Genomic DNA, 24,727 nt, shown 5'->3' on the forward strand with positions numbered 1-24,727 from the left:
GGTTTTAATGTATGAAAATATAATGGTCTTTACTGGTGTAAAATGACTTTTTACTTAAACTCAGCAATTCCACTTAGAGCAGAGCATACCCAGAATGCTACAAACTGGGCTGGCATTGAAGCTCAGGACAGATGAGTAGTCCTCCACAGATAATTAGAGCAGAAAAATGCTTCTAATCTCTTTGTTAGTCCAGCTGTGTTTTTTGATCTAATAATAAACGAAACTTTAAAGCCCCCCAGCCTCATACATTTTAATTTAGAATGCACTGGGCATCCTTTAATCTGTAAATTTTTAGCTGGGCTGTTTTGGTTTATGTGTGTGCTGCACACGCATCCATGGTCTGAAACACCACTGTCCCCTGGCTGTGTGAGTGCTGCATAAACACCGAGATGTCACAACTTGGGCCATAATTTATGAAAGATTTTCAGTGGGGACACGATTGACTTCACACACATGCTTAGGTTGCACGTGTCCTTGAGTGTTCTCACCTGTCCACGTGCTCCCCTTCCCCAAGGCTGTAGCTCTGCAACCCCCTGGCACAGCCTGGCTCTCCTTGAATTTGGTGGGGGTTTGGCCAATGATACTGGGGATGGTTTTGTGCATTTTTGCACTGTGGGAAGAGGCTGGGTGAGGAACTGTGGGCTCACAGAGGACATTCTGGCCGTGCATGACTGGGACCATCTAGTTCAGCCCCCCTGCAATGAGCAGGGACATCTTCAGGTAGGTCAGGCTGCTCAAAGCACTGTCCAACCTGCCCTTGAATGTTTTCAGGGATGGGACATCCACCTCCTCACTGGACAACCTGGGCCAGTGTTTCACCTCCCTAATTGTAAAAACCTTCCTCCTCTTCTCCTCCCCCATGCCCTTTCAGCTCCCGTGCCGACCCCTCATCCTCCTTCACCCCTCCAAACCCAGCGAAACCCCTGTGGCTTCTGTGGCTGAAGACTGTTCTGTTCTGTTCCCAAAGGACTTGGCGAGGAATGAATGAATAGATCCAGTTTCTGCGCCGTTGTTTGTCGGTGCAAATTCAATCTACAGCAGCGAGTCCCCGCGGGGGCCTGACGCCGTGCCGGTACCGGTGCCGGTGGGATGCCCGGGCGGAGCTCACGCCCCTGGACCGAACGGGCTTCCCGTGGTCACCATGGGAACGGCGGCGCGGGCGGGGCGCGGGGGGCGGCGGCTGCGGAGCGGCGGCTCCGCTCAACTTCGGCGGAGCGGCGGCGGCGAGAGGCGCTGCCCCGGCTGGGCGCCGGCGGGACGGGAGCGGGCACCGCGGTGAGGAGGAGGAGGAGGAGCTGGGGGCCCTGCCGGCGGCGGCGGCGGCGGGCGGGGTGCCCGGCGGGGCGGAGGTGGTGTCCAGCGGAGGGGACCGCTGACTTCGCGGCGAAGAGCCCGGGGCTGGGGTGTCCCCGCTCCCCATCGCCCGGCCCGAGCGGCTCCCGGCAGGGCGCGGGGTGCGGCCGCCTCCGCCGGGACAGCGCCGGGACAGCCCCGAGCACCGAGCCGGGGGGGGCACGGCCGGGGGCGACGGGAGCGAACCCCGCCGTGCCGCCTTCAGACAGCCCCAGTGCCCTCAAGTACCTGCATTTTCTTCAAAGAGCCGGCTCAGCTGCAGGTTAGAAAACCCCACAAAGTTTTCGTGTTTTGGAGGGACTTTTAAACAGGTGCCGAAATCTGTCTGAGCCGAGAGGTGCCGGCTCTTTGCCGGGAGGCCGTGTCTGTGGAGGTACTGGCCCAAGCCCTAATCGCTCCAAAGCACTGCCGTAAACCCAGCTGTTATATCTCGTCACCAGGGCTAATCCGTACCCCAGTGTGGGTTTAAGCCTGCTGTGCCAGTTTAGAGGGCTTAACTTCAAGCCACGTCCTCCTCCTGGTACCCTCTCGGCTCGCCCTGGGTCCGTCTGTCCGCACAAGCAGCGGGAGCGCTGGTGCCAAAGGTGAGGCGGGATGGGTGGGCAGGGAAGCGAAGGGAAGGGGACCGGGACACTCTGACAGCTCTCCCAGGCTGGGCTCGGGAACGGCTGCCTGGATCATGGATAAGCGCTGGGTTACTGGTTACGTAAGGACAGGCAGTCAAGGAGGAAAGCATGGTTTATGCTGCCTTATGCTTATGCCACTTAAAAAATCTCTCTGGTTAGACACCTGCCCTACTAAGTGTCTCTGCAGCACGGAAGTCCAGTGTTTATTAACCCCGGTGAGGTACCAGTAAGGTCAGTCAGACAACTTTGGAGTTATGGCAGTGTGACTAAGGATAGAGCACACTGTACATCTCCTAATGCTGATACATTAATTAAAACCTGTGTCAGGACAGCGCTGTTCGCTGCTCACAGTGACTGCTCTCTCCATGCCCGCAGGTGGGACACGCAGCTACTGCAGGGTGGAAAGCATGAGCTTTCCCAGAGCTCTGCCAGGTGCTGCCAATGCTGTGTGGGATCTCGGCAGAGACAGGCTTAAGTTTTCAAACTGTGAATTTAGCATTCTTCCTTTGGCTGCTAATTTCAAAACAAAGTGTATTTTTAAATAGCTCCTGTGACAATGATCAAACTTTAACTCTGGTCCTAGTATTCTGCAGTACAGAGAAAACTCTTGCTATAGGAGTAGTTCTGCAGTGAGTCGAGGCAGAGTGAGACTTCGGGGATCTTCAGTCAATATTTTTTCAGGTAGATACTGTAACTAAGGCTCAGTCCTGAACAGAAATGTACAGGTGTCTGTTGAAATGCATTCTCACCTTACGATGCAATGAGTTACTCCTGCTTTCACAGAAGAATCAGTCCTCAGCCTGGAAGGAGAATGCACATCTCACCTGCCCATTTTCACAGCACTTAGTCTGGTCTTTGCCACAATATATGAATAAAAAAATTTCATCCCCTGATGACAAGTGGAACATGCCTTTGAGCCAGAGTTTCAATCTCTTTATATAATTCTATAGATATGAGTATCTGCAGTGGACGACAGTATTAGAAACTCCAATCTGTGACATTGCTGCCCCTTTAATAACACTGTGTAGTTATTAGTAGAATAGAGAAGGATGAGCTGGGGATCTCTCAGAGTTTTAATTCTGAAATCCTTTTGTATTGGAGCCTTCCATCAGATGCTCTTACAGCTTTATTGCAGAATACTTTTTTCTGGTGGTTTGAATAATTTTAATAACAGAAAAGCTATGGGTCTGTGCTACCTTCTGAACTCTCATTTACACAGCTGAATGAATGGTGAAGAATACTTTACATCCCTCTGTCCTGATTAGAAACCTGGCTTTGTAGTCTACAGAGATCAAAGCAAGATATAGAACTGAAGGTGTGTTTGATCCACTGTGGCAAGATCTGAGCAATATATAGGACTTTTAATAACAAGTCAGGCAAACAGAGCCATTCAGTGTGCTTTAACATCCTGTCTTCTGTAGGTTTAAGTAACGGCTTAGTGTAAGTTGTATGACAGTGCTTTTATGGTTGCTACTAGAAACATTATTTCAAGCATGAGTGAGAATTTGGCGTGAAAATACTCCTGTTTTTTCAACAAAGGGAACTCATTTGCTTTGGTAAGTAGATAAACTGTAAAATACCACTCTGCTCCATGAGCAGACTTGAGTAGAACCCACCCTTTTGCTTCTGCAGATAACACAAAGATTGTCTTCTGTAGAGAGTCCCAGGCATTAGGAGAGCTCCAAGTTATTGGACCCTTCCTTCACTCTTTCTTTAAGATCTGCAGACCGGATTTTCTTCTGGAGTTAATCAACAGAAGTCTGATTTATTTCAACGAGGCAAATCTGTTTTACACTAGTGCAGCTTTGCTGTAGATCATGAAGCTGTACCTGTTAGATCAGCTGCCTTTTCTCACCGTGTTCACTGAAGGCTTGAGTGACTCCCAAGCCTCCATGGCAATGGCAGCAGACAAAGAGCCGGTCCATTTCTGTACCGCTGACAGTGCATGCCAGGCCTGCTGGAGAGCAGCGATCACGGAGATGGGGCTGCATGCTGAACAGCAGCACGGCTCTCACACGTTTTTGGGAGCGCTTGTCAGGCGGGGGCAGGGCCGGGCAGCAGCGGGAGCTGCCAGCCCGGGGCAGGCGGGTCGGAGCGTGAGCACAGCCCTGCCGGGGACAGACGGGCACTGCCTGGCAGGCAAGGGCCTGCTGGGTGCCACCGTGCCCTGTCACAGCTGGCTCCCTCCTGGACACTGCTGTGAGGGGCTTTTGGCTGTCCTTAAACACCCGCAACCACGAAGACTTGACAATAAGGTTGCATTTAAAGCATTCGCTTCATCCCCTGCGCTTCTGTTATTCAAAGCTCCTTGCTACTTGTAACAGGGTCATGTACCTGGACACATTTTAACCACTGTGATATTCAATTTTTTTAGTCCAGGAATAGCTTGTGTCCATCACAACAGGGGAATCGGTGTGCTTATAAAGCAAAACACAGATTCTCTGTTGTGGTCTATAAGCAGACCTCTGAATGTCCTCCAAAGTTCTCTCTCTTTATTCTGCAGGTCAGAATGAAGAATGCTGCTGTGTTAATATCATGGTATTTGCATTGCTTTTAAATTTCTTGATTGAAAAGCTCTACCTACTGCTTTTTCAGCATTAATTACCTCGTAGCATCTCAGGCTGAGGTTATAATAATTTCCACTGAGATTACAATCACATGGCAAGTATCTGTAAACACCTTGGCCTTCCATGTTACTGAACAAGAAAGGAGATTCCAGACAGATAGGAATTAGGGTTCTTTGGGTCCTGGTAAGGTAAAACTCTCTCTATGGAGAGAATAATGGCAAGTAACTTAAAAAAAAAAAAAAAAAAAAAAAAATCATAGAATATCCTGAGTTGGAAGGGACCCACAAGGATCATTGAAGTCTAGCTCCTGTACCTGCACAGGACATCCCCAGGAGTCACACCATGTGCCTGAGAGCATTGTCCAAACGCTCCCTGAGCTCTGTCAGGCTGCCTGGTGCTGTGACCACTTCCCTGGGGAGCCTGTTCCAGCGCCCGAGCACCTTCTGGGTGAAAAACCTTTCTTTAATATCCAGCCTAAACCCGCCCTGACACAGCTTCAGACCACTGCCTTGGGTCCTGTCACTGGGCACCACAGGGAAGAGGTCACTGCCTGCCCCTCTGCTTCTCCTTGCGAGGAAGGTGTAGACTGCAGTGAGGTCTCCTCTCAGTTTCCTCTTCTCCAGGCTGAACAAACCAGAAAGTGGTGGAGAACAGGGAACAGGGATTCTTTTACAAAGCTATGGTAGACTATATAAATAAAATTGAGAAGGTGTTGGCAGCAGTTTCTTAATTAGAACTTGCTAAGATTCTTTGGAACAAAATTAAAATATCTTCATCACAAGAGAAATAGATTTTGAGGTTCATCTTTGATGCTGTTGCTACTTAATGCTACTTCATGCAGATAGAGCCAGCAGCATAGCCACGACCACAATTTCTGCCTGAGCAGCTGGTTAAGCATTGCATCAGTTAGCACAGAATTCAGAGATGGGTGTAGCCAAACCAATTTTAATCTACCTGTGAGTTCCAGTCCAGACAGATACTAGATACCCTTTGCTATCTGAAGGACACTGGACTTTCCTGGACAACATAATCCAAACTTTACTAAAGAGGTAAATAATTTAAAATGATGTTCAATATGTTCTGCACTTTCACATTATCTCTTTTCCCTGTGAATATGTGTCTCTTAAAAAGTATAGTTATGGGCACAACTGGCAGATTTGAGCCACTTATTTTAGAAATAAATTTCCTTGTTTGTGACCTTGTGATCTGGCATGTGTGGAAAAAGGCTAAGTGGGTATCTTGCATGAGCAAATTCTGCTCTCTGACTGTAGCTGTGAGGAACTACCACCCACAAGAAGGCAGGGAAGGCATTTCCCAGCTGCTCAGCCCAGTTTGTTGGTATGCTTTGCATGATGGTGGATTTCCTGGAAATCTATCTACAGCTGAGTGACAACCCTTCTGTTGACATCACTGGATTATGGATTAGGCTCCTATCACCTAACCCCTTTAAAGCTTCTCCTTCTGCTCCTACACAATTACCACACCCCTAAGGCTCTCGAGAGTCCCACAGGATTATCAGCAGCACTCCTGGACTGCAAAGGCAAAGGCAAATCACAGGAGACTTGTCAAACCTAGGACATACCTTTATGGAGTCCTATTCTACTCTCATTTTTTTCAAAATGCACATTTCCCCCTCTCTGCATACTTCTCTCCCCTCCTGGAGGGCATTACAAGATGAGAACCAGCAGAAAGATCAATGGAAAGGAATTTTTTATTCTCAGAAGTTCATAAACAGGCCCTGCTGATTGACTCATGGTTTACCAGAAAGCAGCCCTGCTGTAACAAGTCTTAGCAAGTGGTGATCCAGCCTGCAAGAGCCTGGAGGAGACTGTGGCTGTCAGGTTGTATGAACAGCCTCCAGTTGGCCAAAGACCAGCCAGAGAGCAGGCCAAGGAAACATACTCCCTTTGCTGGTGAAAGAGCCAGGAAGGGCTGGAATCCTGTTTGAAGAAGGTGAAAAAACAGATAAGGCACATGAAGGTTGATATTTCTGATGATTCTTTGGTGCACTCTTTGGAGCAAGAAAGGGAAATTACTTGGGCAAACATGGAAGAAGGTAAAAACATGGAAGATGAGGTGAGATTGTTCAGAACATGCCCTGAGAAAAGAATGGAGAAAGCTGTAAAGTACATGAGGAGAAAAATGCAGGAATTGCTGACAGTGTAGAGAACAAAAATGAGTTCTGAAGAAAGGCAGAATAACAGGAAACATTTACATGAAAAACTCTCAGATGGACTTACTAGCAATTGCTAAAATTTGAAGCAACCCCTCAGAGAGAGAGTGTGTGTGTGTGTGAGAGAGAGAGAGAGAAGGAAAGGTATTCCAGACTTTAGCATAGCTGAGGTAAATGTGTGCTTAAAACTCTGTGAGGTTTTATGTGGTCAGACTTGCAACCAACAGTGTGAGGGGAAGGCTTGTCTTCTAGACAAAGGTCTAGGGCCAATGATACCAAAGTCTTGAAACCCAGATCTGTTTCCAGAGTGGAACTTCCATAAACCCCTCGGAAATTTTGCTTGAATAACACCAGAGTAGTTCATCAACTGGATTGTGTCAGCTCCCAGGACAGCCTCTTACAAGGAATTAGAAAATGGACAAATTGTGCAACAGAAATGTGTATTCAGCTGGGACAATGTCTCTTCTTAAAAATCATTTTAATGTGAATGCTTGCGAAGTGTAAATTTGTCCTTTGCCCTAATAAGAAGGTCAGGCTGTAACTTTTGCCTTTCTTTAGTTGTCCACATCTTGCCAACAGTCCTTTTGAGTTTTTCCACATGGAAAAGCTATTTTGAGTCAGTTAATGATTAGCCTGCCTGTGAACTTTAAATTAAAACCAGCAGCCACAATTAATGGAGCCCGCAGTATCTTCTGCAGGCTGCAAAGAGCAGTAGTGGCAAGAGTGGTGGCTTGTTGAGCCTGCTAAATAGAGATGGCCAATTGCCAGCTCTCAAAAGGAGGAGATGATGGATGAGAGATGGGGAAGGAAACAATCTCATACAAACAAGGCTCCCTTAGGAACAGCCAGCACAAGCTGCCAGTGTGCCTGAAACGCTTGCATGGGATTTTCCTTCATTTGAGAACAGGCTATTTCAGCTGCAGGTGAGGTGCTTGCCTTCCTTTATAGGCTTCACTGTGGAAGCAGATTTTTTTATGGCAGTCAAGTGGAAGTCCCATTTGGGGTCAGCAGTATCCACGTTCCCATACCAAAAGCAAATCTGCCTGTTACCAGAGCTTTCTGAAAGCTCTGGGACTGGGCAAGCCTCAGGCTTAGCAGGCATTGGTATCAGCAGACAAGGTATCCAAAATATTCTTCTGTTTATTCTCTGTAATACTAGGGCTAGTGCAATGGTTCTTGTGCAGAATGCCTTGCTTTGAGGGAGATCTGTGGAACTAAAAACCATAATGGCAGTAAGAACAGCCCAGGATCATGCAAAACCCAAGTCTCCTTGTTTGCTTTCCCAGTGTGACTACTAAATTCCCTTCTTGCTCCTCTTCTAATGAAACAGCTGGTGAGCTAGGAATAGCTGGAAGGGTATTCCTCAGCTCCACAATTGAAATGCTTTATACTGATTTACCCCGATGCCACTGAAGTCATCAGAGTTAAATCAATGTGAGACCAGGTCATAGCCAGAATTAAAATACAGAAGGGCAGGTTCACCTTCATCAGATAAAGGCACAAATGGAAATAATAATGATACCTTATTTGGTCAGGTACCTGGAACAGCTTACAAAAATTACTGTCATCACAGAAGCTGAAAAGAAATAGGAGACTTTATTTACAGCAGCTCGTGGTGTGTTATGCTCCTCACTTTTGTTACACAAGGGGTGATCAGACCAAGGAAAAGGTCTTCATCCTTAATAATGTGTAACAGTGAGTGGAGGCCACCATGTAGCAAGAGCCAGGTACACGTTGGAGTGGCAGGATCACGGACTTGAAGCTGTCAGCACATCAGTTCCAGCCTGAGTTTGTTCCTGTGTCTGGGACGAGTTAGCCAGCGGCAGACGCTGGAGCTGTGCGTGGTGGTGTGGGAGCTGTTAGCTGGAGTCACCCTGGCGATAACCACAAATGGAAGGACTGGCTGCTCCTCCTCCTCCAGAGCACAGAGATGAGACAGGAGCAGGATTACTTGCAGCAGCTGCTGACTGCGAGTGCTGTCACAAGGATGATCACAGCTGATGCTCAAGGGCACCAGCAGTCACTCCAGCGATCTCTCCTTACAAGCACTGTAAGCCAGCCAAGGTGTGCCTGTTTATACAGTCTCGGGAGAGTACCTGCGGCCTGACACTCAGAGGTAGCTGCATCTGTGACCTGTGGAAGTTTTCAGCCCTTTTATGTCTGTCTTCTGAAGAAACTGGTATTGCTTGCTGGGAGAGGTAGGATACAGGACTAGAGAAACTAGTCCTTTGATGGAGTTTGGAAAACGTCCTGATTCTAGAAAAGCCTAAGCATTAGAGCCTGAAATAATTTCAAACATGGGACACTGTACAGATTATCCAGGTTTTTGGAGCATTTTCCTTTAATGGTGTGGTGTATTTACATAGTATGAACATTTTTGAAAGAGAACAGGCTACTTTATGACAAGTGAACGATGCATGGAAGCATCTTTTCCTCGCAGTCATGGCAGAATCCTATTGATCATTTCTCGTCTAGGGAGTCTGGGAGCTCATGGCTCTCAGCTCTAGTGGGAGTACTGTGTAGTTATGAACTTTTGGTGATTTTTATTTTCACTAAAGGCCCTAGACCCCAATGTGGAAGCTTAAATCAAAAGCATATTTTTCTCCATTTTGTGTCTGTCTGTGTCCCAATAGTGAGGATTTGCTCAGGCCCTGCAGAATCAGACTCTTTAATCCCTTGCCCTCATGTTAACTTTTGACGCCATGTCCTGATTGGGCTGCTGCCAGGAGCAGCCTTTCTGTAATCCCAGCTGCAATCATTATTTGTGCCACCACTTCTCCCCAGGGGCTGATGGAAGGGAGCAACAAGGCACGTAAGTGCACTGTGTGAAGAAACAGATGCTGTTTTGCTCCTGTTCAGCTCCCTAGTGCCTGTTTTGGATTCCATTGTGTTTAAATACAAGTACAATAGGTAATAACTTTGTTCCATGCATTGTCCTCCTGAAGGGACAATATGAACGGATTGGCTGGGTGGGGAGTTAATTCCATCTTTTTCTGAGCCAACTGATGTGATTTGTTCTGTCTTCTCAGTGCTGGGTAACTCCCCAGCAGGAGAAACATCTCACCTAGAAGTAACAACAGTTTAAACCTAGGTGTGCTTCTGCTTCCCTCTCAGAGCAGCCACAGCTCCCTTGGCATTGGTGGTGGTGCTGAAGGAGTGCTCCTGCAGCAAAGTTCATGGTCAGACTTCAGCTTCTAAAAGGTGCTGTAGCCTCTTCAGTAGCAGCACGTTTGCAAAATAATGGTTAAAGCTCTGCCTGGCCTCGTGGCTCATGCTCCTGTGAGTGCTGCCCAGACAGGGGCGAGCTCTGCTGCTGATGTTACAGCGGCAGCAAACCTACCCAGGTGTATTTGGTTTGTGTGGCAAGGTTTTGGTAGTGATGGGGGGCTACAGCAGTGGCTCCTGTGAGAAGCTGCCAGAAGCTCCCCCCATGTCCACCAAAGGCAATGCCAGATGGCCCCAACATGGACCCACAGCTGGACAAGGCTGAGCCCATCAGTCCAGGTGGTAGCACCTCTGGGATAACAGATTTAAGAAGGGGCAAAGAAACAGAGCAACAGCATCTGTGAGACAGGAGTGAGAATATGGGAAAGCAACAGCTCTAAATACCCCAAGGTCAGGGCAGAGGGAGGGGGAGGAGGTGCTCCAGGCACTGGAGCAGAGATCTCCCTGCAGCCCATGGTGAAGGCTGTGGTGAGGCAGCTGTGTTCCTGCAGCCCATGGAGGTTCAGAGGCGTGAAGAGATCCACCTGCAGCCCGTGTGGGATCCCATGCCAGAGCAGCTGGATGCCCAAAAGAGGCTGTGCCTCCACAGTAGGAAGCCAATGTCAGAGCTGGCTCCTGGTAGGACCTGTGGCCTCATGGAGAGAGAAGCCCATGCTGGAACCAGTTTGCTGGCAGGACTTGTGACACCACGGGGAACCCCCTCTGGAGCAGCCTGTTCCTGAAGGACTGCGTCCCTTGTGAGAGACCCAGGCTGGAGCAGTTCATGAAGAACTGCAGCCCATGGAAGGACTCACACTGGAGAAATTCATGGAGGGGTGTCTCCCGTGGGAGGGACCCCACACTGGAGCAGAGGAATGATGTGAGGAGTCCTCCCCTTGAGGAGGAAGGAGTGCAGAGACAACATGTGAGGAACTGACCACAACCCCCATTCCCAAACCCCCTGTGCTGCCAGGTGGGAGGAGGTAGAGAATTTGGAAGTAAAGCAGAGCCCAGGAAGAAGAAAGGAGTGGGGGGAAGGTGTTTTAAGATTTGGTTTTATTTCTCATTATCGAACTGTGATTTGATTAGTAATAAACTGATATACCCGAGTCTGTTTTGCCCCTGACAGTAATTGCTGAGTAATCTCTCTCTGTCTTTATCTCAAACCATGAGCCTTTCAAAACATTTTCTCTCTCCTGTCCTACTGGGGAAGAGTGATATAGCAGCTTTGGTGGGCACCAGCTTCAACCCACCGCACCAGGTCACTTACCCTGCCTCCTCCCTAAGCATCTCCTGGCTAGAATGTAGCTCCCAGCAGTCGTTTGACTCCGTGCACTGAGGTTTTTACAGGTAGGGTTGCTGCAAGGTTGTGCCCTCCAATGAGGGTTCAGCCCTGCGAGCCCGAGCCCTGTGTGTGGGCAGGAGAATGCTTCCCCAGCCTAGCCTGGAGGGAGCAAGGTATCCTTGTAACCTGACTTAAGGTGTGAGGACTGTGACTCATTTTAATTACATGGTGAGTGGAAGTTAAGGGAGATAGTGCCTCTTCACCCTTTGTCTCGCCCTCTGAGCAAGCTGGCTGCTATGAGTGAGATTTCTCAAGGTGCCCAGCACCAATTATTTCCAAGTGGTTATCCAGTAGCAATTTTAACAACAGACTGGAGGGGTGTGGGGGGAAGAATGATCTCAGCTGAGGTGTATTGATGATGCCATTGTTCTTTTTCTCTCCCTCTCTACCCTCAACCTGCTTCCAGAGAAGACACACAGCATTATGTCATTGGCATCCTGGTTCAGGTGGAATGAGCCCCCAAACCGCATTTCCCAGAGGAACCCCACAGAAATGGTGGTTGAAACGCTCATGATGGAGCTGAGCTGGCAGATCAAGCATGCAGAGAAGCAGCAGCGAGAGCGGGAGAACGAATACCGCAAGATGAAGACCGGGGTGGACTACGGCTGGCTGGTCAGCTACCCAAAGCAGAGCTATGACATCAGCCCTGGAGAACGGCTGCAGCTGGAGGATATGTGCACCAAAATACATCCTTCCTACTGTGGGCCTGTCATACTCAGGTACGGTAAAAGATGGGATGGTACAGACCTTTCCTTTCCCCCTTTCCTCTTTTAGATGTGAGAGGACAGAGGGAGAGCTGCTAGGACCAAGAGAACCAAAACTTGGCATCCTGTATTGTAAGTCAGGTTGGGACAGCCTCTTTGTGAAAGAGGGAAATCTCATGTTTTAAGTCAGTTTAACACGACATCATTTCCTTCAAGAAATTACTAAATGCCATTTCCCTCTGACATTGGCTTGAGTGCTTTTATGCTCCCAAGTAGCCAGAGCAGCTTTACCTCGCCTGATGAACAGTTACCATCTCAGTATTGTGATGGCTTTTTTTTGCTTCAGACTTTAGAATCTTAGAGAAACTGAGGTTTAAAGGGACCTCTAGAGGTATGTACTTCCACCTCCTACTTGGAGTAGGGCCACCTTCAAAATTAGATCAGGTTGCTTAAGGGCCTTGTCCTGTCCATTGTTGAATATCTCTGAGAGTGGAGATTCCACAGACTCTGAACAACCTCCTTTGGTGTTTCCCCCCTCACACTGGAGCCCTCATTCCTCGATTTAAACTTGAAGACAGTCCTTGCAGGAGATATGCAAGAGGGCCCTCAGCCCTCACTGCATATGCTGGCACCTGTTTTCCCTTGAACAAATGAATCTACGACTCCTGAACTGCAACTGTAAAAGGGTTGGAAACAGCTGGTCCTCTCTTTTACAGTGGATGTAGCCAAGAAACAATGCCAAAATTACCTCTCTAGCCCCCATCTTCCCTGGGACTGAGCCTTGGAAGCAACCTGGCACAGAGCCTTGGCTCTTGCAAAGGTTGCCATGGTGGCAGATGTAGAGATTTGGGATCATTCAGTGACCAAGACCTCTCCAGTGAAAATTTGCTGGGAACAGCACCTGCCTTGTATTTGCATAACTCCAAGCTATGTTGTAAACAAGCTACTTCAAACCCTTGGGATTCAGAGCGATCTTTACCATCCCCAGGGCCACTGAGCAAGGCCTGTCTAGCAAACAGGTTATTTCCATGACAGCAGGCTGTGGTTGCTGGAGCTGGGAGGCCCCGAGGTTCATCCTCTTCAGGAAAGTAAAGCTGAGCCATATACAACTTGCTTGCTGCTCTGCTTTTTTTTTTTTTTTTTTTTTTGGAATTGAGACAGATCATGCAAGATGTGTGATTTCAGTGCAGCTTGTAATGGTTGTTCACTGTTGTTCAGGATTCAGCATACTGCCAGCAGTAGATAAATGTACTCAGCAACGTTGGTGGACTCTGTGTGGGCATGATTGAAAAAGGCTGAAACCATCCTCTTAAAACTCCTCTTACAAATTGCTGTTGTAGGGTGCTGTCATAAATTGTATTACACTATGATTCAAGAAGTGGCGTGTTTTACAGAGCTTGCATGGTTAGCAGGGCCACACTAAAAAAAAAAGAGGATTTCATAACCTTGTTGGTTCAATTCTGTGATTGAGGAGGGACTATCACAGCCACAAAAATGGTGGAACTGGATTGGGTCAAAGGTCTGGCTGATCTGATGTTGGTCTGTATGTGACAGAGTGGCCAGTGGCACCAGGGTAAGGAGAAGAGCAAAGGACAAGGAAGCAAATCCAACAGTAGGGGCAACTACACCACCTCAAATATAGCATCCAACTTACTGTGCCTTGTAACTGGGAGACTCTTGGAGCCACAAGTGGACCTTCTGTCCATAATTGGCTGATGTGGCTTTTCCTTTCAGTTGTTTAGGTCGTGGAGGCTTCTCTTGTTTTGAACACATGTAAATTTTTAACATTTTGGCACCCTGTGGCAGAGTTTCACTCCTGAACTTAACAACTCTGTCATAAAAACCCGTGTTTTGCTTGTCTTAAACTAATATGTCCTAGTTTTATTCAATAACCCTTTCATTTTGTGTTGGAAATGTTAAGAGTTGACCTCTCTTCTTTTCTACCTTCTAACTGAGAGCTTTGTGATTCCATGGAATTTTCATTGCTGACGAGGAAACAAAGAAAAAGAATGGGGCTTGCCATGTTAGGAGGTGAAAACACACAGGAGGAAGAAAGAAAGAGCATGCAATTTAACTGAAAGCCAAAATTGGATAAATTCTCTTCTTGGAAAATGAGATAAGATGGAGATTTTAGTAACTACCCTGAAATTCCTCAAGATGAGTATAACAGGAATGCAACGAAACCTCCACATTTCCAGTGAAGTACTTTAGTAACAAGATCAAGATCATTGCAGCACTGATGTTTCCTCTCGAGTACTCTGTGACTTCCTAATATGTAGCAGCTTTTAGAAAAATCTTCCACCAAAAAAAAAGCTTGCATTGGGAAATTCAAATGCAGAGCATGTACCATACCAAAGTCCTTGGTTCTGACTGAAATAGTAAGCTTGATCCTCTCCCTTCCATTTTAGGCATTTGAACAGCTGAGGTCCTTTCTGAAGTCCTTTTTGCACTCAACAAGCATGTAATTCTTAAATAACACAAGTAGCAGGCATCTTGCAAGACTGCAGAGTTTGTTTTGTTTGTGTCATGCAAGGTCTCCTTCTCTGTGAGACTCTGAGTTCAGAGTCAAAGCCAGAACAAAACATTTTTATATGAGTTGTCAGAGATGTCACTTCATTCTCTAAAGGTCTAAATGATTATCCAAATTGTCCTTTTCTGTGGCTACAGGCTCATCTACTGAGAGGCAAAGTTTCTCTAAATTTGTTTCTTTAGATGTGGAGGAGGCTGGAAAAGAGCACTTCACAGATGAAAGGGGTTTTTTTTCAGATCCAGATTGCCTATTTTGTATTTTGGGTCAATAGAAACTTCTCTTTGAGTCTCTTGGAATTCTGGAAGGATTCAAGTACACTGCAAATAGCTCAGATATCTGGAGACACTGATTCACCTCATGCAAATAAAGCTATTGCACTCAGGAGTAACTTAGCTTTAGGTTACTGGGTTAGAGATGGCTGACTATTTAAAATTAAATCCTGGAGCCAGCTGAAGGAAATGACAGTGATTTTGGTGAGGCCTGTAGTACCTAACTGCCATGGTTAAACTGAACAAGCAGAATAGTAGGTTGCCAATAAAAAATGCTAGATTTTTTCCATCTTTACTCAGAGCTTTAGCCCTAGTCAGAGCTAGTTAAAGTCTCTTTAATTTCTTTCAGTTTCAGCAAAAGCGAAACAGTTGGTTTCTATCCTCCTCTGCCCAGAGGGAAACCAAAAAACCCCTAGTATGGAAATGTAAACCTGAATTTTGGTGATCTGAATTGTTATCAAGATCACAGGTTAATGACTGTAATTTTCTAAGGATTGCATATAGCTGAAGTGGCTTTGCTAGTTAGCTTGAATGTAAGACAAATTACTAAAATCAGAAATGGATTTATTTACAATTACAAGCTTAAGTTTGAGGTGGTGTGACCTGAATGTTGCAATTAGTGTGAATGCTGTAACTCTCTGGGAGTCAAGGAGCCTTCTCTAGCAAAGCTGTTCATAGCTTTACCCTACAAGCAGAATTACTGCTTAAAATATAGATTCAGGAGTCGGCAGCTAATTATTAGCACTAAGCAACCCCATGTTTTCCCTGAATGACTAAATCTACTTAGAGCTCCCTGTTCAGATGGGCACTCAGGAATACCCTGAACTATAAGCACATTGTTTAAGTCCAAGGACTTCCATTGGATTTATCAGGTCTTTAAAGTTCAGGCTGTGCTTAGGGAACCTACTGTACAGGGGACCTACAGAATAACACAGGCAGGTGACAGCGCCTTAAAAAGCAATGCCAGCATGAGCCAAGCATGGCCGGATTCTTAAAATCTATCAGGCCTATAAAGCAATGGGAGGGTCACAATTTAAAGGACAAATTTGTTTGAACTGTGATTAAAACACTGCCTGGACTGGGGAATGTGCTCATCCCTGTGTGTGCCCATGCATCCTCCCCAGGCTTCTGTGCTGGTTCAAGGTGAGTTTTGTTGGCAGTCACATCTCAGACTGCGTGACTTGCACGATGTGTTCCAGGATAGCTACCACAGTTGCACAGCTTGAGACACGAGTAAGATAGATAGGTTTGCTTTTATGATGAGTAAGGAAACCCTGTTGAGGCGTTTCTAGACATGGTTGTGCAGTTGCCTAGTTTGAAACTATCCCATGCAAAAGCGTCAGGGTGTTAACCTGTGCTAGAAGGTGAGCCTTGTGCAATTTTGTGTTCTTAACTCCACCGAGCAGCTTGGTGTGGAGTTTGTTTCCCAAGATAAAAACCCGTATTCCTTGATTCCAGTGGTTTTCTGTTTTTATATACTGGATGTTCTGTGCAGAGAGCAGACTGCCAGATCATCCAGCACATCAACTGGTGTTCACTGATATCTGGGGAAGATGGCTTCGGTTACGTGTAGGTGGCTGCAGCAAAAACATTGTCTTTTTCTGATACACAGATTGGTTTAGCTGGATCTCAGCCCAGATAACCTGTCCATCTTTTGTGTTGAGAAATATTTGTGGTGTGCACACCTTTTGGACTTCCTACATGAGCTGTCCCTTACACAAACGTGCTGGTACTGAAGTTAGGTGGGCACTAATAAAGGGGTGAAGTTAGTTCATCCTGCTAGGGGAGAGAAAAGCGTCCCCTTTCCCTTCTCCATCAGAATGAGGGTGGCTTTTCATTGTGTGACTGGCACAGTTTTTTGGATCGCTTTCCCTTTGTTTCTTAGACCTGCTCAAATCCATATAAAGTAGTTTTGGTGTTGATCCTGAAAAGTTAGAGGTAAATCTTAACAGCAGAGTTCACAAAACTAAGCTAAGAAGAGAGCAGGCAGATAGCTGTGAAGGTGGAAAGTTACCTTGATTTCAGAAAACTATTTCAGCTGGATTGGTTGGCAGCATTATCAACAACACAGGGTATTAGCATTAGAGCTGTCTGCTCAGGGGGTATATTTGCTGTCATATCATCCATTTCCCCTCTTGTTCCCAGAGCCAGGCACTGGCCCAGTAATAGCCTGGTACGTGCTGCTGCCTGCTCTGGAGCCACAACCCAGCAGTATGACACACAACCTCTGAAAGTGGAGGCAGTGATGCGGCCTTTTGGGTGCACAGTTGCCAATACAAAAGAGGAGGATGTACTGATATACATAAATATATATAATATGACAGTGCTTCTCTTTAAAACACACACAGAGATAAAATAACGGAACGACTCATTTTAGTTCACCTCTGCAAAAAGAAATCCTTTGAAGCTGCTTTCCCTTCCCTGTTATGAAGACTTGGGTTTCTATGGACTCACCTGTCTATGCTTCAAATAGGATCAAGTGAAAAATTCATTTATTGTGAAAACTGTATTTTGGGCTCTTTGATAAGGCGACAGAAGTGCCTCCTCAGAAGGCAGAAAGGAAGTTTGCAATGTGCAGCAAATCCCTGTTCCTGCTGTTGTCTGCTAACCCTCAGCAAGAGATAGTCTCTTGCTATTCCAGGCTCTGCACAATTCAGTTCAGCATCACTGTGTCAGTAAATACCAGCACGAACTACAACACCTCAGAGGCTTTTTGCACCCAAACGTTCAAAGTTTAGATGTTTTTGGTGAGGGGGTGGAGGAGGGAGATTAAGAATTGATCCAAAGCAACTGAAACAGTTAAGGAACATTTTGGTGACTTTGGAAGGTTTTGTATCAAGCTGCTCTGGCTTGACACTGGGAGGGACTGGTGCTTCTGCTGACAGCGAGTTCCCTGTTGCTGACAGCAAGCAACACCTGTGACTCCACAACTGTACACATAGCTGCCAGTACTTGCTGGGAGAGAAACACCTGGGATACAGCAGGATGTCAAGATGTGTGTCCAATTTCAGGCCTCCATAGTCAGAGTCAAAATATATACATATACAAAAAGTCTTTCTGGTTTCTCTTTGGTTTCCTTTCTGTCCTTATAATCTTGGGTATCCTTTGGCACACTATTAAGTAATGCAATTCCATATGTGTTAAACTCCTTCTTATATTCCTAGGGCTTATCAAAAACCAAAGAGACAATATCTTATTCTATCAGCTTCTGCTGTATTAGGCTTATTTAAATACAGTCCTACCGTTGTCCATCCTTGTTAAATTCTGTTGGAGAAAAATACCAAAATGCTTACCTTCTACATTTTAGCTTCCCTGAACTACAAATACCTGGATTTTAGTGAAGTACTAGTTTAACTCCGTGTCTGCTTGCAAGTATAATTTTCATGTTAAGAACTGATTATTTATTAGAAGAGTAGCCATATTACCATCTGTCACAAATACATACTATTACAGAACAGTCAGAATATCTACATCACCAGTGTGTGAGCCTTGGAAGTGGATCCCACACTCTCCAGGATGGGGACAATTCACCCAGCAAGGTGTCAGGATGACATGTTCTCTTCATTGTCCAGCCAGTGGCCCATTCTGGTTTCAAGAAAATTATTCTGCCCTGCATCTTGTCTTCCTCACGTGCAAAATAAACAGTCGTGATTCTTCACTTCCTTGGTGTATTAAGATAGCTTAAAAAATGTCAACAAACTCCATTTTGCGCTCTCTGCTGAGAAGGCATTGAAATAATTCAGAGATACAGCATCGTGCTGCCAACCAAGATGTTTTCAGCTGAGCCAGTCCATTACCTTACAGAAATCCATAGGAAGATGAAACACCACTTCACTGAAAGTGACTGGATTTTCCTTTGTCTAGAGGCTATTGGGTAATGCTATGGGGAACAAGAACTGGAAACAGGTAGTCTAGTGGGGCTTTTCCTGGTCTACCCTGAGCTTCTGGTAAGCTGCAGTTCAGGGACTGTCTTGAGCAAGGATGTGCATTTGGACAATCATGTTTAATCAGCAGTGATGGGGACATTTTCCACAAACTTGTCCAATAATTTTGTTTCTTAAGCTATTGATAGCACTGAGTTCTGGTTTAACAGGTGTTGTGTGAAAAAAGCACTTCCTTCTGTTTCAAACTTGCCTTCTAGCTTTGTTTGGTTCTCCCTATTATTTCTTGCGTTTTTAAGAAACAGTGATTCATTGCTTCCTTACATTCCCTGGCTTGCTTGTGATTTTAGAGACTTTGGACATATTTTCATGGCCCCTCCTTGTTGTTGTTCCCTTCAGTCCAGGGAGCCCCATTTAGCAGGAAAGTGCAAGTTCCAAGCCTAGCAGAGTGATTTGGCAGCAATCTGTAATTTGATGTTTTTAATCAAAGCTGTGCCTTGACTGTGCTTCCAGGTTCCGGCAAGTCGTTGCTGAGTACGAACCAGAAGCGCAGGAAGTATCCCAGCTCTTCCGCTCCGTCCTGCAGGAAGCTGCTGAGAAGATCAAAGAGGAGGAAGAGGCCAAGAAGCTTGCAAGGCAATGGAACACAAAGAACAGAACCAGCCTCTCCTTAACAACATTTAAATCTCGGTCCAGGATTTCCCCATTCATCAGTGACATCAAGACCATCTCTGAGGATGTGGAACGGGGCACCCAGCCCAACAGGAGGGTTTGGAGCATGCCAGAATTTCGGAACACCAAGGATTTCTGACTCTATACTGAATAAGGTTTTTAGACACTGATCTTTCAAAATCCCAGTTAACCCTTTTTTAACTCTTCTGTTTCTTCTCTTTTCCATCTCCCTCTTCCTGCCTGTCTCTGTCTTGGAAGCTGTGTCCATAGTAACCGCTGCTGATGCCTGCAGTCTGTGACGCCATTTATTACCAAACATGGTGGCCTTCCCTTTAACTCAGTAGCTATTCAGTAACCTTAAGGGCAAGGCTCACTTACTATCTCATTTTTATTACTGCTTTCTTGTGGAAAATGAATTAGTTTTGCTATGTCTGTCTTCTCCCTTTCCCCTCCAGCCTGGATGTAGTTATCTATAAAAACTTTTGGCTCTAGCTACTGAGACCTGCTGGCTGGACCAATCTTGCTGAAAGCAAGACAGCCACTTAAATGAGTGAGGCTTGCAGGATCAGGCTTGTGAGTTAAAGCTGGTATCTGATTTGGAACTGAACTTCCTTTCCCAACTAATAGCCTTCCTCAGTGCTACGACAAACTTCACAGGTAACCTCAGCACTGCTCTTGATCCGCTTTTTTGCTGACAGTTCACAATCCAACCTGAGTAGAAACAGACCCAAGCTTTTTGAGATTAAAGACCAATCATGTTCCACAACAACCAGTTTATGCATGTTCAGGTTTCCTGGGTATTTTCTCTTTTGTGCAGGCAGAACCCCCTGAACCTTGCACCTGCAGAGTAGATAGAAATTTATCAACCTGCTGTGTAGATACACAGGTGGATACCCCAGTGCTGTGTCAAGTGCTGTTCTGGGGCCTCAGTGCTCCGTGTTGCTGAGGTAGGTGCTCCACCCCACACCCCAGAAATAAATCAGTGGGCTGAAATTAATGTTTATGGCCAAGCCTGAAAGAGTGCTGAAGTAGAGTATCCATGTAAAGGGAAGGGTGAAGGCACTCAGCATTCATCTCCAGGACTCTCTCTACAGTGGCAACAGCTGAGATCATCTGAACTTTTTGCTGCTCTGAGTGACTGAAGGGCTCTGGCAAATGAGGGCTCTGTGAGACCTTGGAGAGACAGGAAAATGCCACTAAGGAAAAGCTACTAAGGCTCTACCTCAGCATCTGTAGGGAGAGCTCTCACCAGCAAAGGGAACAGTAGGGCACGCTGTGAAAGTCAAGTGTCCTGTAGAGAACCCAAGCGCTAGGATGCTTTGTGGTGACGAATGGAAGATAGGGAACGAAGAGGGGGATTTGCCTGTATGACTGGCTTTTGGGGAATCATCTCAGTGGGGTATAGCCTCCTGGAGGACCCTGTGGCTTTGTTGTTCTTTTGTCCGTTTCCAGCTATTTTTCCCTGGGGATCTTTGCAACAGCATGTGGGTTCTACAGCCAAGATTAAAACCCTTTGAAGCTGTGCCAGCTCTGGGAAGAATTCCAGTACATGAAATCTATCCTAGACTAGAAATGTGCAGTTTCTTCCAGAGATTGAGGAAGGCAGCATTAAAAAAAGATCAAGATCAAACCCCCTAAGAGCTCTCTGAGACTGTGGGATTCTGGCTCTTCCTCTCTCCCCTCTGGGCTATGTAAGATTGAAGACAAGGCTTTCTAACTAGCACCAGGCTGCAGTTTCTATCCCTTGGTAAACATTGCTGCCAGCAACCCTCCTAGGGACAGAAAGCAGCTCACTTTTAACCAAAAAGTCAGGGCTTCCAAATACAGCATCCAGTTTGGGACAGGCTATTTCAACTGTAGGTCCATGAGGGAGAGTTTAAAGCCTTCTGACAATCAGCTTAGCGTTTTTCAGCCATACGTCCTTGTGAAGTAATGTGATTGCATATATGAAGTAAAAACAAAGGCTTGGCATACTCAGCATAGCCTTAGCTGCCTAGAAGATGTAGGACCTCTAGCAAGGGATCACCACAATTTGCAGAAAAAATTCTTGTTTGGAAAAGAGTCAGCCATATTTTCTTTATTTTTTTATTTGCAAGCCACTGTATGGTACTGAAGGCTGAGACGAGTTCATGAATTTCATGCTGCAGCTCTGTATTCATTTTATTTGCACTTATGTTCTGTTTGACACCTTCAGTATTGACTGCGTCGATGCGATGTTTGATGGACTGCTGGGAGACATGGGACATTCTGACACACTGCCACAAAGCTCTTTGTTACAGTACAGTGTCAGTAGTGTCAGCTCACTCTTTCTTAAGGAGAATCAGCAGTAAGTAACTTCTCTTCAGCAATGCAGAAAGCCAAGGAAATCACTGAAGAGCGTTCACATTACCACAGCAGCCTGTGATTGTGCTGTGTCCTTCATTAACAACTTCCAGCTGGCAGACACCATTCTCGTGCATCAGCCAGCAAAGGAGACAGATCTGACCTTTGGTCAAAGCCCTGCATGTCATGGAGGCCAGGCTGTGGCAGTGCTGGTGACAGCTGTTTTGCCTCAACTTACCTATCATTTCTAATTCCACAATAAAAAGTAATCCAAACTCTTAAACAGTATCACTCTCCCTCCACCATTTCTGCAGGTTACACTGGGCTCGCAGCAGGATCGGATGATAGAGGGATATTCAGATACCAAGCTATGAGAGTCCTATTCTTACTCCATGCTATCTACTCTTACAGGAGTAGAAGTAGTACCATGTTTGCCTGTAGCCAGCTGCTTGGAGACTGACTGCGAGCTCCTGCATTGTGCGTGCAGCAGCAGGTACTGAAGCAGAGCTGGGAGGTGATCAGGATGCATGACTGCTGCACTGCTTGTGGTGCTCATTTTTCTTAGAAATGCTGTAGACTGAACCTTAAATGATCTTTGGTCACAGCATGCAGCAACAACTACCCACTCATGTTTGCCTTGTCCTAATTCCACATTTGCTGTGGCTAAATTAGCGTCAGTTCAAATGAGGAGCATGAAACTCCTGACTGTCCCCACCTACTGTGCTATGGTCCGTGGCACTGGGCAGACACAGCAGGCAAACCAGATTGCTTCTGGCTAAAGCCAACCCAAATGATCCACTGCAAGTGGCTCAAAGACCACAAATCTGGACTAAGGGTGGTCTGAAGTAAACTCTCATGAAACCTGTGTAATATGAAGATCAGGTCCTCACAGGCAACTGTCTGACTCTACAGCTCTGCTCCTCCTGGGCTGCACTACTTGCTGGTATAGAAAAACAAAAAACCCCTTTTCTACATGGCCTTGATGAGACTCTCTGATCTGTTTTTAGCACCTGTTGAGACCTAGTCCTGTGTCTTAATTCTTTAAGGAGAATAAAACATTTACTAGCAGCACATCATCGCTAACAAACAGAAGCGAACCGAACAAGAATCATTCTAAATCCTCAAACACTCTCTCAGAACTGAGCAAGGATTTTGGTACCAGCTCAGAGCATCGCTGTTGCCCCATTGCTGACAGTGCTGTGCTGTCCAAAGGACATTGTCACACCCAGGAAAAAGCAGTCCTACACTTGCTACACCTTCTAATAAGCAATGGCAGCAGCTCAGCTGCACTGCTCAGCTTCCAGGGGTTAGCACTCCTTAGAAGCACTACTCACCTGAGGGAGGCTGTGCAGCCCTGCTCCTGTGGCTTCTAGAGATGAGCCTGGCCACAAGCTGTGTCAGCCAGAAAGGATGTGCAGGCAGGAGCTGAGGTTCCTCACCCACATCAGCATAGAGTTCAGGCAGCTGTCATGCCATGGGGAATTGGAGTAACCTCTGAGGGAAATACCTGTCTGCTGACACTGCACTGTTTATACATTTCATCACGGAACCTTGGAGAATTAAAGCAAAGCTGTGGAATATAAACCAATTTATTTGTACTTGTTGTCTTTAATTAAAGATCTCCTGAAATATAATCTTTCCATATCTAGCCAAACACAACAGCTGTTCCACTGCCCTACTGCGTATGTATCAAAGAAGGAAGGCAAGAATGGTAAAGGCACTTGATCTAAACAAAAACATCCTCTTTCTACAGGCTACAAATGCAACTGCCCACCTTCTGTCTTGCTACCTCTACCATCAGATCTCAAGATATAAGGTGATAAATAACCAGGATTAAGCAATTGCAAAGGTCTGAAATTCTCTGAAGCTACATGGTCTGCAGATACAACGTTGAATTGAAGTCTTCATCAATGTGCTTCCAAGCACGTCTTACATTAACCAGTATTACCACAAAATGAGATGATATGAGACAAAATGGATGTTTTGTCTCCAGATACTTTTGAGTCACTCTGCTGATTCCATACCTGATCCTGTGTACTGGAACACTCTAATATCAGCAGATGGCCCCAGATGGCTCAGGGCTCCCTGTGCTAAGCACCGTATATACAAAGCATACATATGTTTAACAAAAGGGAACCATTTTTTCCCCACATGAAGTATTACTAAAGCATGAATTCCACTGCTTAGCACATTCTGCACATCAGATAGATGAGTGGTTCCAAAAGGGGACTGTGTGAGTACTGGGGATTACTAAACCACAGTGTTCTAGATGCAGCCTATAGCACAGGGCTTAAGCTATTGCTTGCCAGAAGCTGTGGACAAGCAAATCTGTATTGTTACTTACACTACTTCCCCCAGATATTGCTATAGGCCTCTTCCAGAAGGAAAACTACAGATAGTTTGACTGGATGGCCACTCTGATATTCCTGTGTTCTGCTACACCTCCCTGCTGTAGGACATGCTACTGTGGTTTTGCCCAAAAGCATTCTGAGAAGAACTGGACTGCATCAGTCACAGCCTTTCTGGCTGTGCCCTGCAATAGAGGAAGGGCTATTAGGCCTCCCTCAGTTCCACCCACTTGTGCCAGGCAGAGACATCATAATTTCAGTGCCTGCCTCTCCCTGGTACTGCTGTCCATGTATGAGCTGTTGGCACAAGGGACCTCTTGTTCCCTTTGCATGGACAGACAAGCCACGTCTCAAACTGGCTTACAGCAGAAAGATACTCTGCTGGCCCTCAGTGCTGGGTCTTGGGCCCAGGTCTCCCAATGACCAACATGTATTTTCTGTGCATTTGCTGCACACAGATATTCTCAGACTAAGGGAAAACCCTTACAGAATGAGATCTTAATAAACACGACAGAAAGGTGAGAAAGAGGCCTACAAGAATACACTGTATACACTGTCACTGTACACTTCATAAAATTATAATTTTTTAGGGTCCTGGCTAGGATTATCCCACAGATTACAGCATCTCACCTCTATATTTTAGCCACAGACACATTGCCTCTACCAAGTAAATGTAATCTGACCCAGGAGCAGAGACACCAAAGCAGGGGAAAGAGCTTCTGTGTTTCTGACA

At 46.1% G+C, this 24,727-nt stretch overlaps 1 protein-coding gene across 5 annotated transcripts; it reads left to right on the forward strand.

Moving 5' to 3' along the window:
* Positions 1 to 1,191: 1,191 nt before the first annotated feature.
* RD3 (RD3 regulator of GUCY2D) lies at positions 1,192 to 23,234 on the forward strand. Of its 5 annotated transcripts, XM_042051501.1 has the most exons (4): positions 1,216 to 1,275; positions 1,794 to 1,937; positions 11,675 to 11,987; positions 19,166 to 23,234. In XM_042051501.1, the coding sequence occupies exons 3-4, from the start codon at positions 11,692 to 11,694 to the stop codon at positions 19,461 to 19,463; spliced, it is 594 nt and encodes a 197-aa protein (XP_041907435.1). In that variant the 5' UTR covers positions 1,216 to 1,275; positions 1,794 to 1,937; positions 11,675 to 11,691; the 3' UTR covers positions 19,464 to 23,234. The 5 variants fall into 5 exon arrangements, with proteins under 5 accessions (XP_041907437.1, XP_041907435.1, XP_041907436.1 ...); XM_042051503.1 differs by lacking the exon at positions 1,794 to 1,937 and having other exon boundaries at positions 1,192 to 1,275; XM_042051502.1 differs by lacking the exons at positions 1,216 to 1,275; positions 1,794 to 1,937 and adding an exon at positions 1,347 to 1,615.
* The last annotated feature ends 1,493 nt before the right edge of the window (positions 23,235 to 24,727 follow it).

Source organism: Corvus kubaryi, unplaced genomic scaffold, assembly GCF_017639235.1.
Source record: "Corvus kubaryi isolate FWS band 111438036 unplaced genomic scaffold, C.kubaryi_AGA036_p1.0 76, whole genome shotgun sequence".
NCBI classification, from domain to species: Eukaryota; Metazoa; Chordata; class Aves; order Passeriformes; family Corvidae; genus Corvus; species Corvus kubaryi.

What these genes read in the sequence shown, in the direction of transcription:
- RD3 (XM_042051503.1), top strand. Translation starts at nt 11,692, where the DNA reads ATGTCATTGGCATCCTGGTTCAGGTGGAATGAGCCCCCAAACCGCATT. An exon ending in TGTGGGCCTGTCATACTCAG is followed by an intron (nt 11,988 to 19,165) that starts GTACGGTAAAAG and finishes CTGTGCTTCCAG; the next exon opens with GTTCCGGCAAGTCGTTGCTG.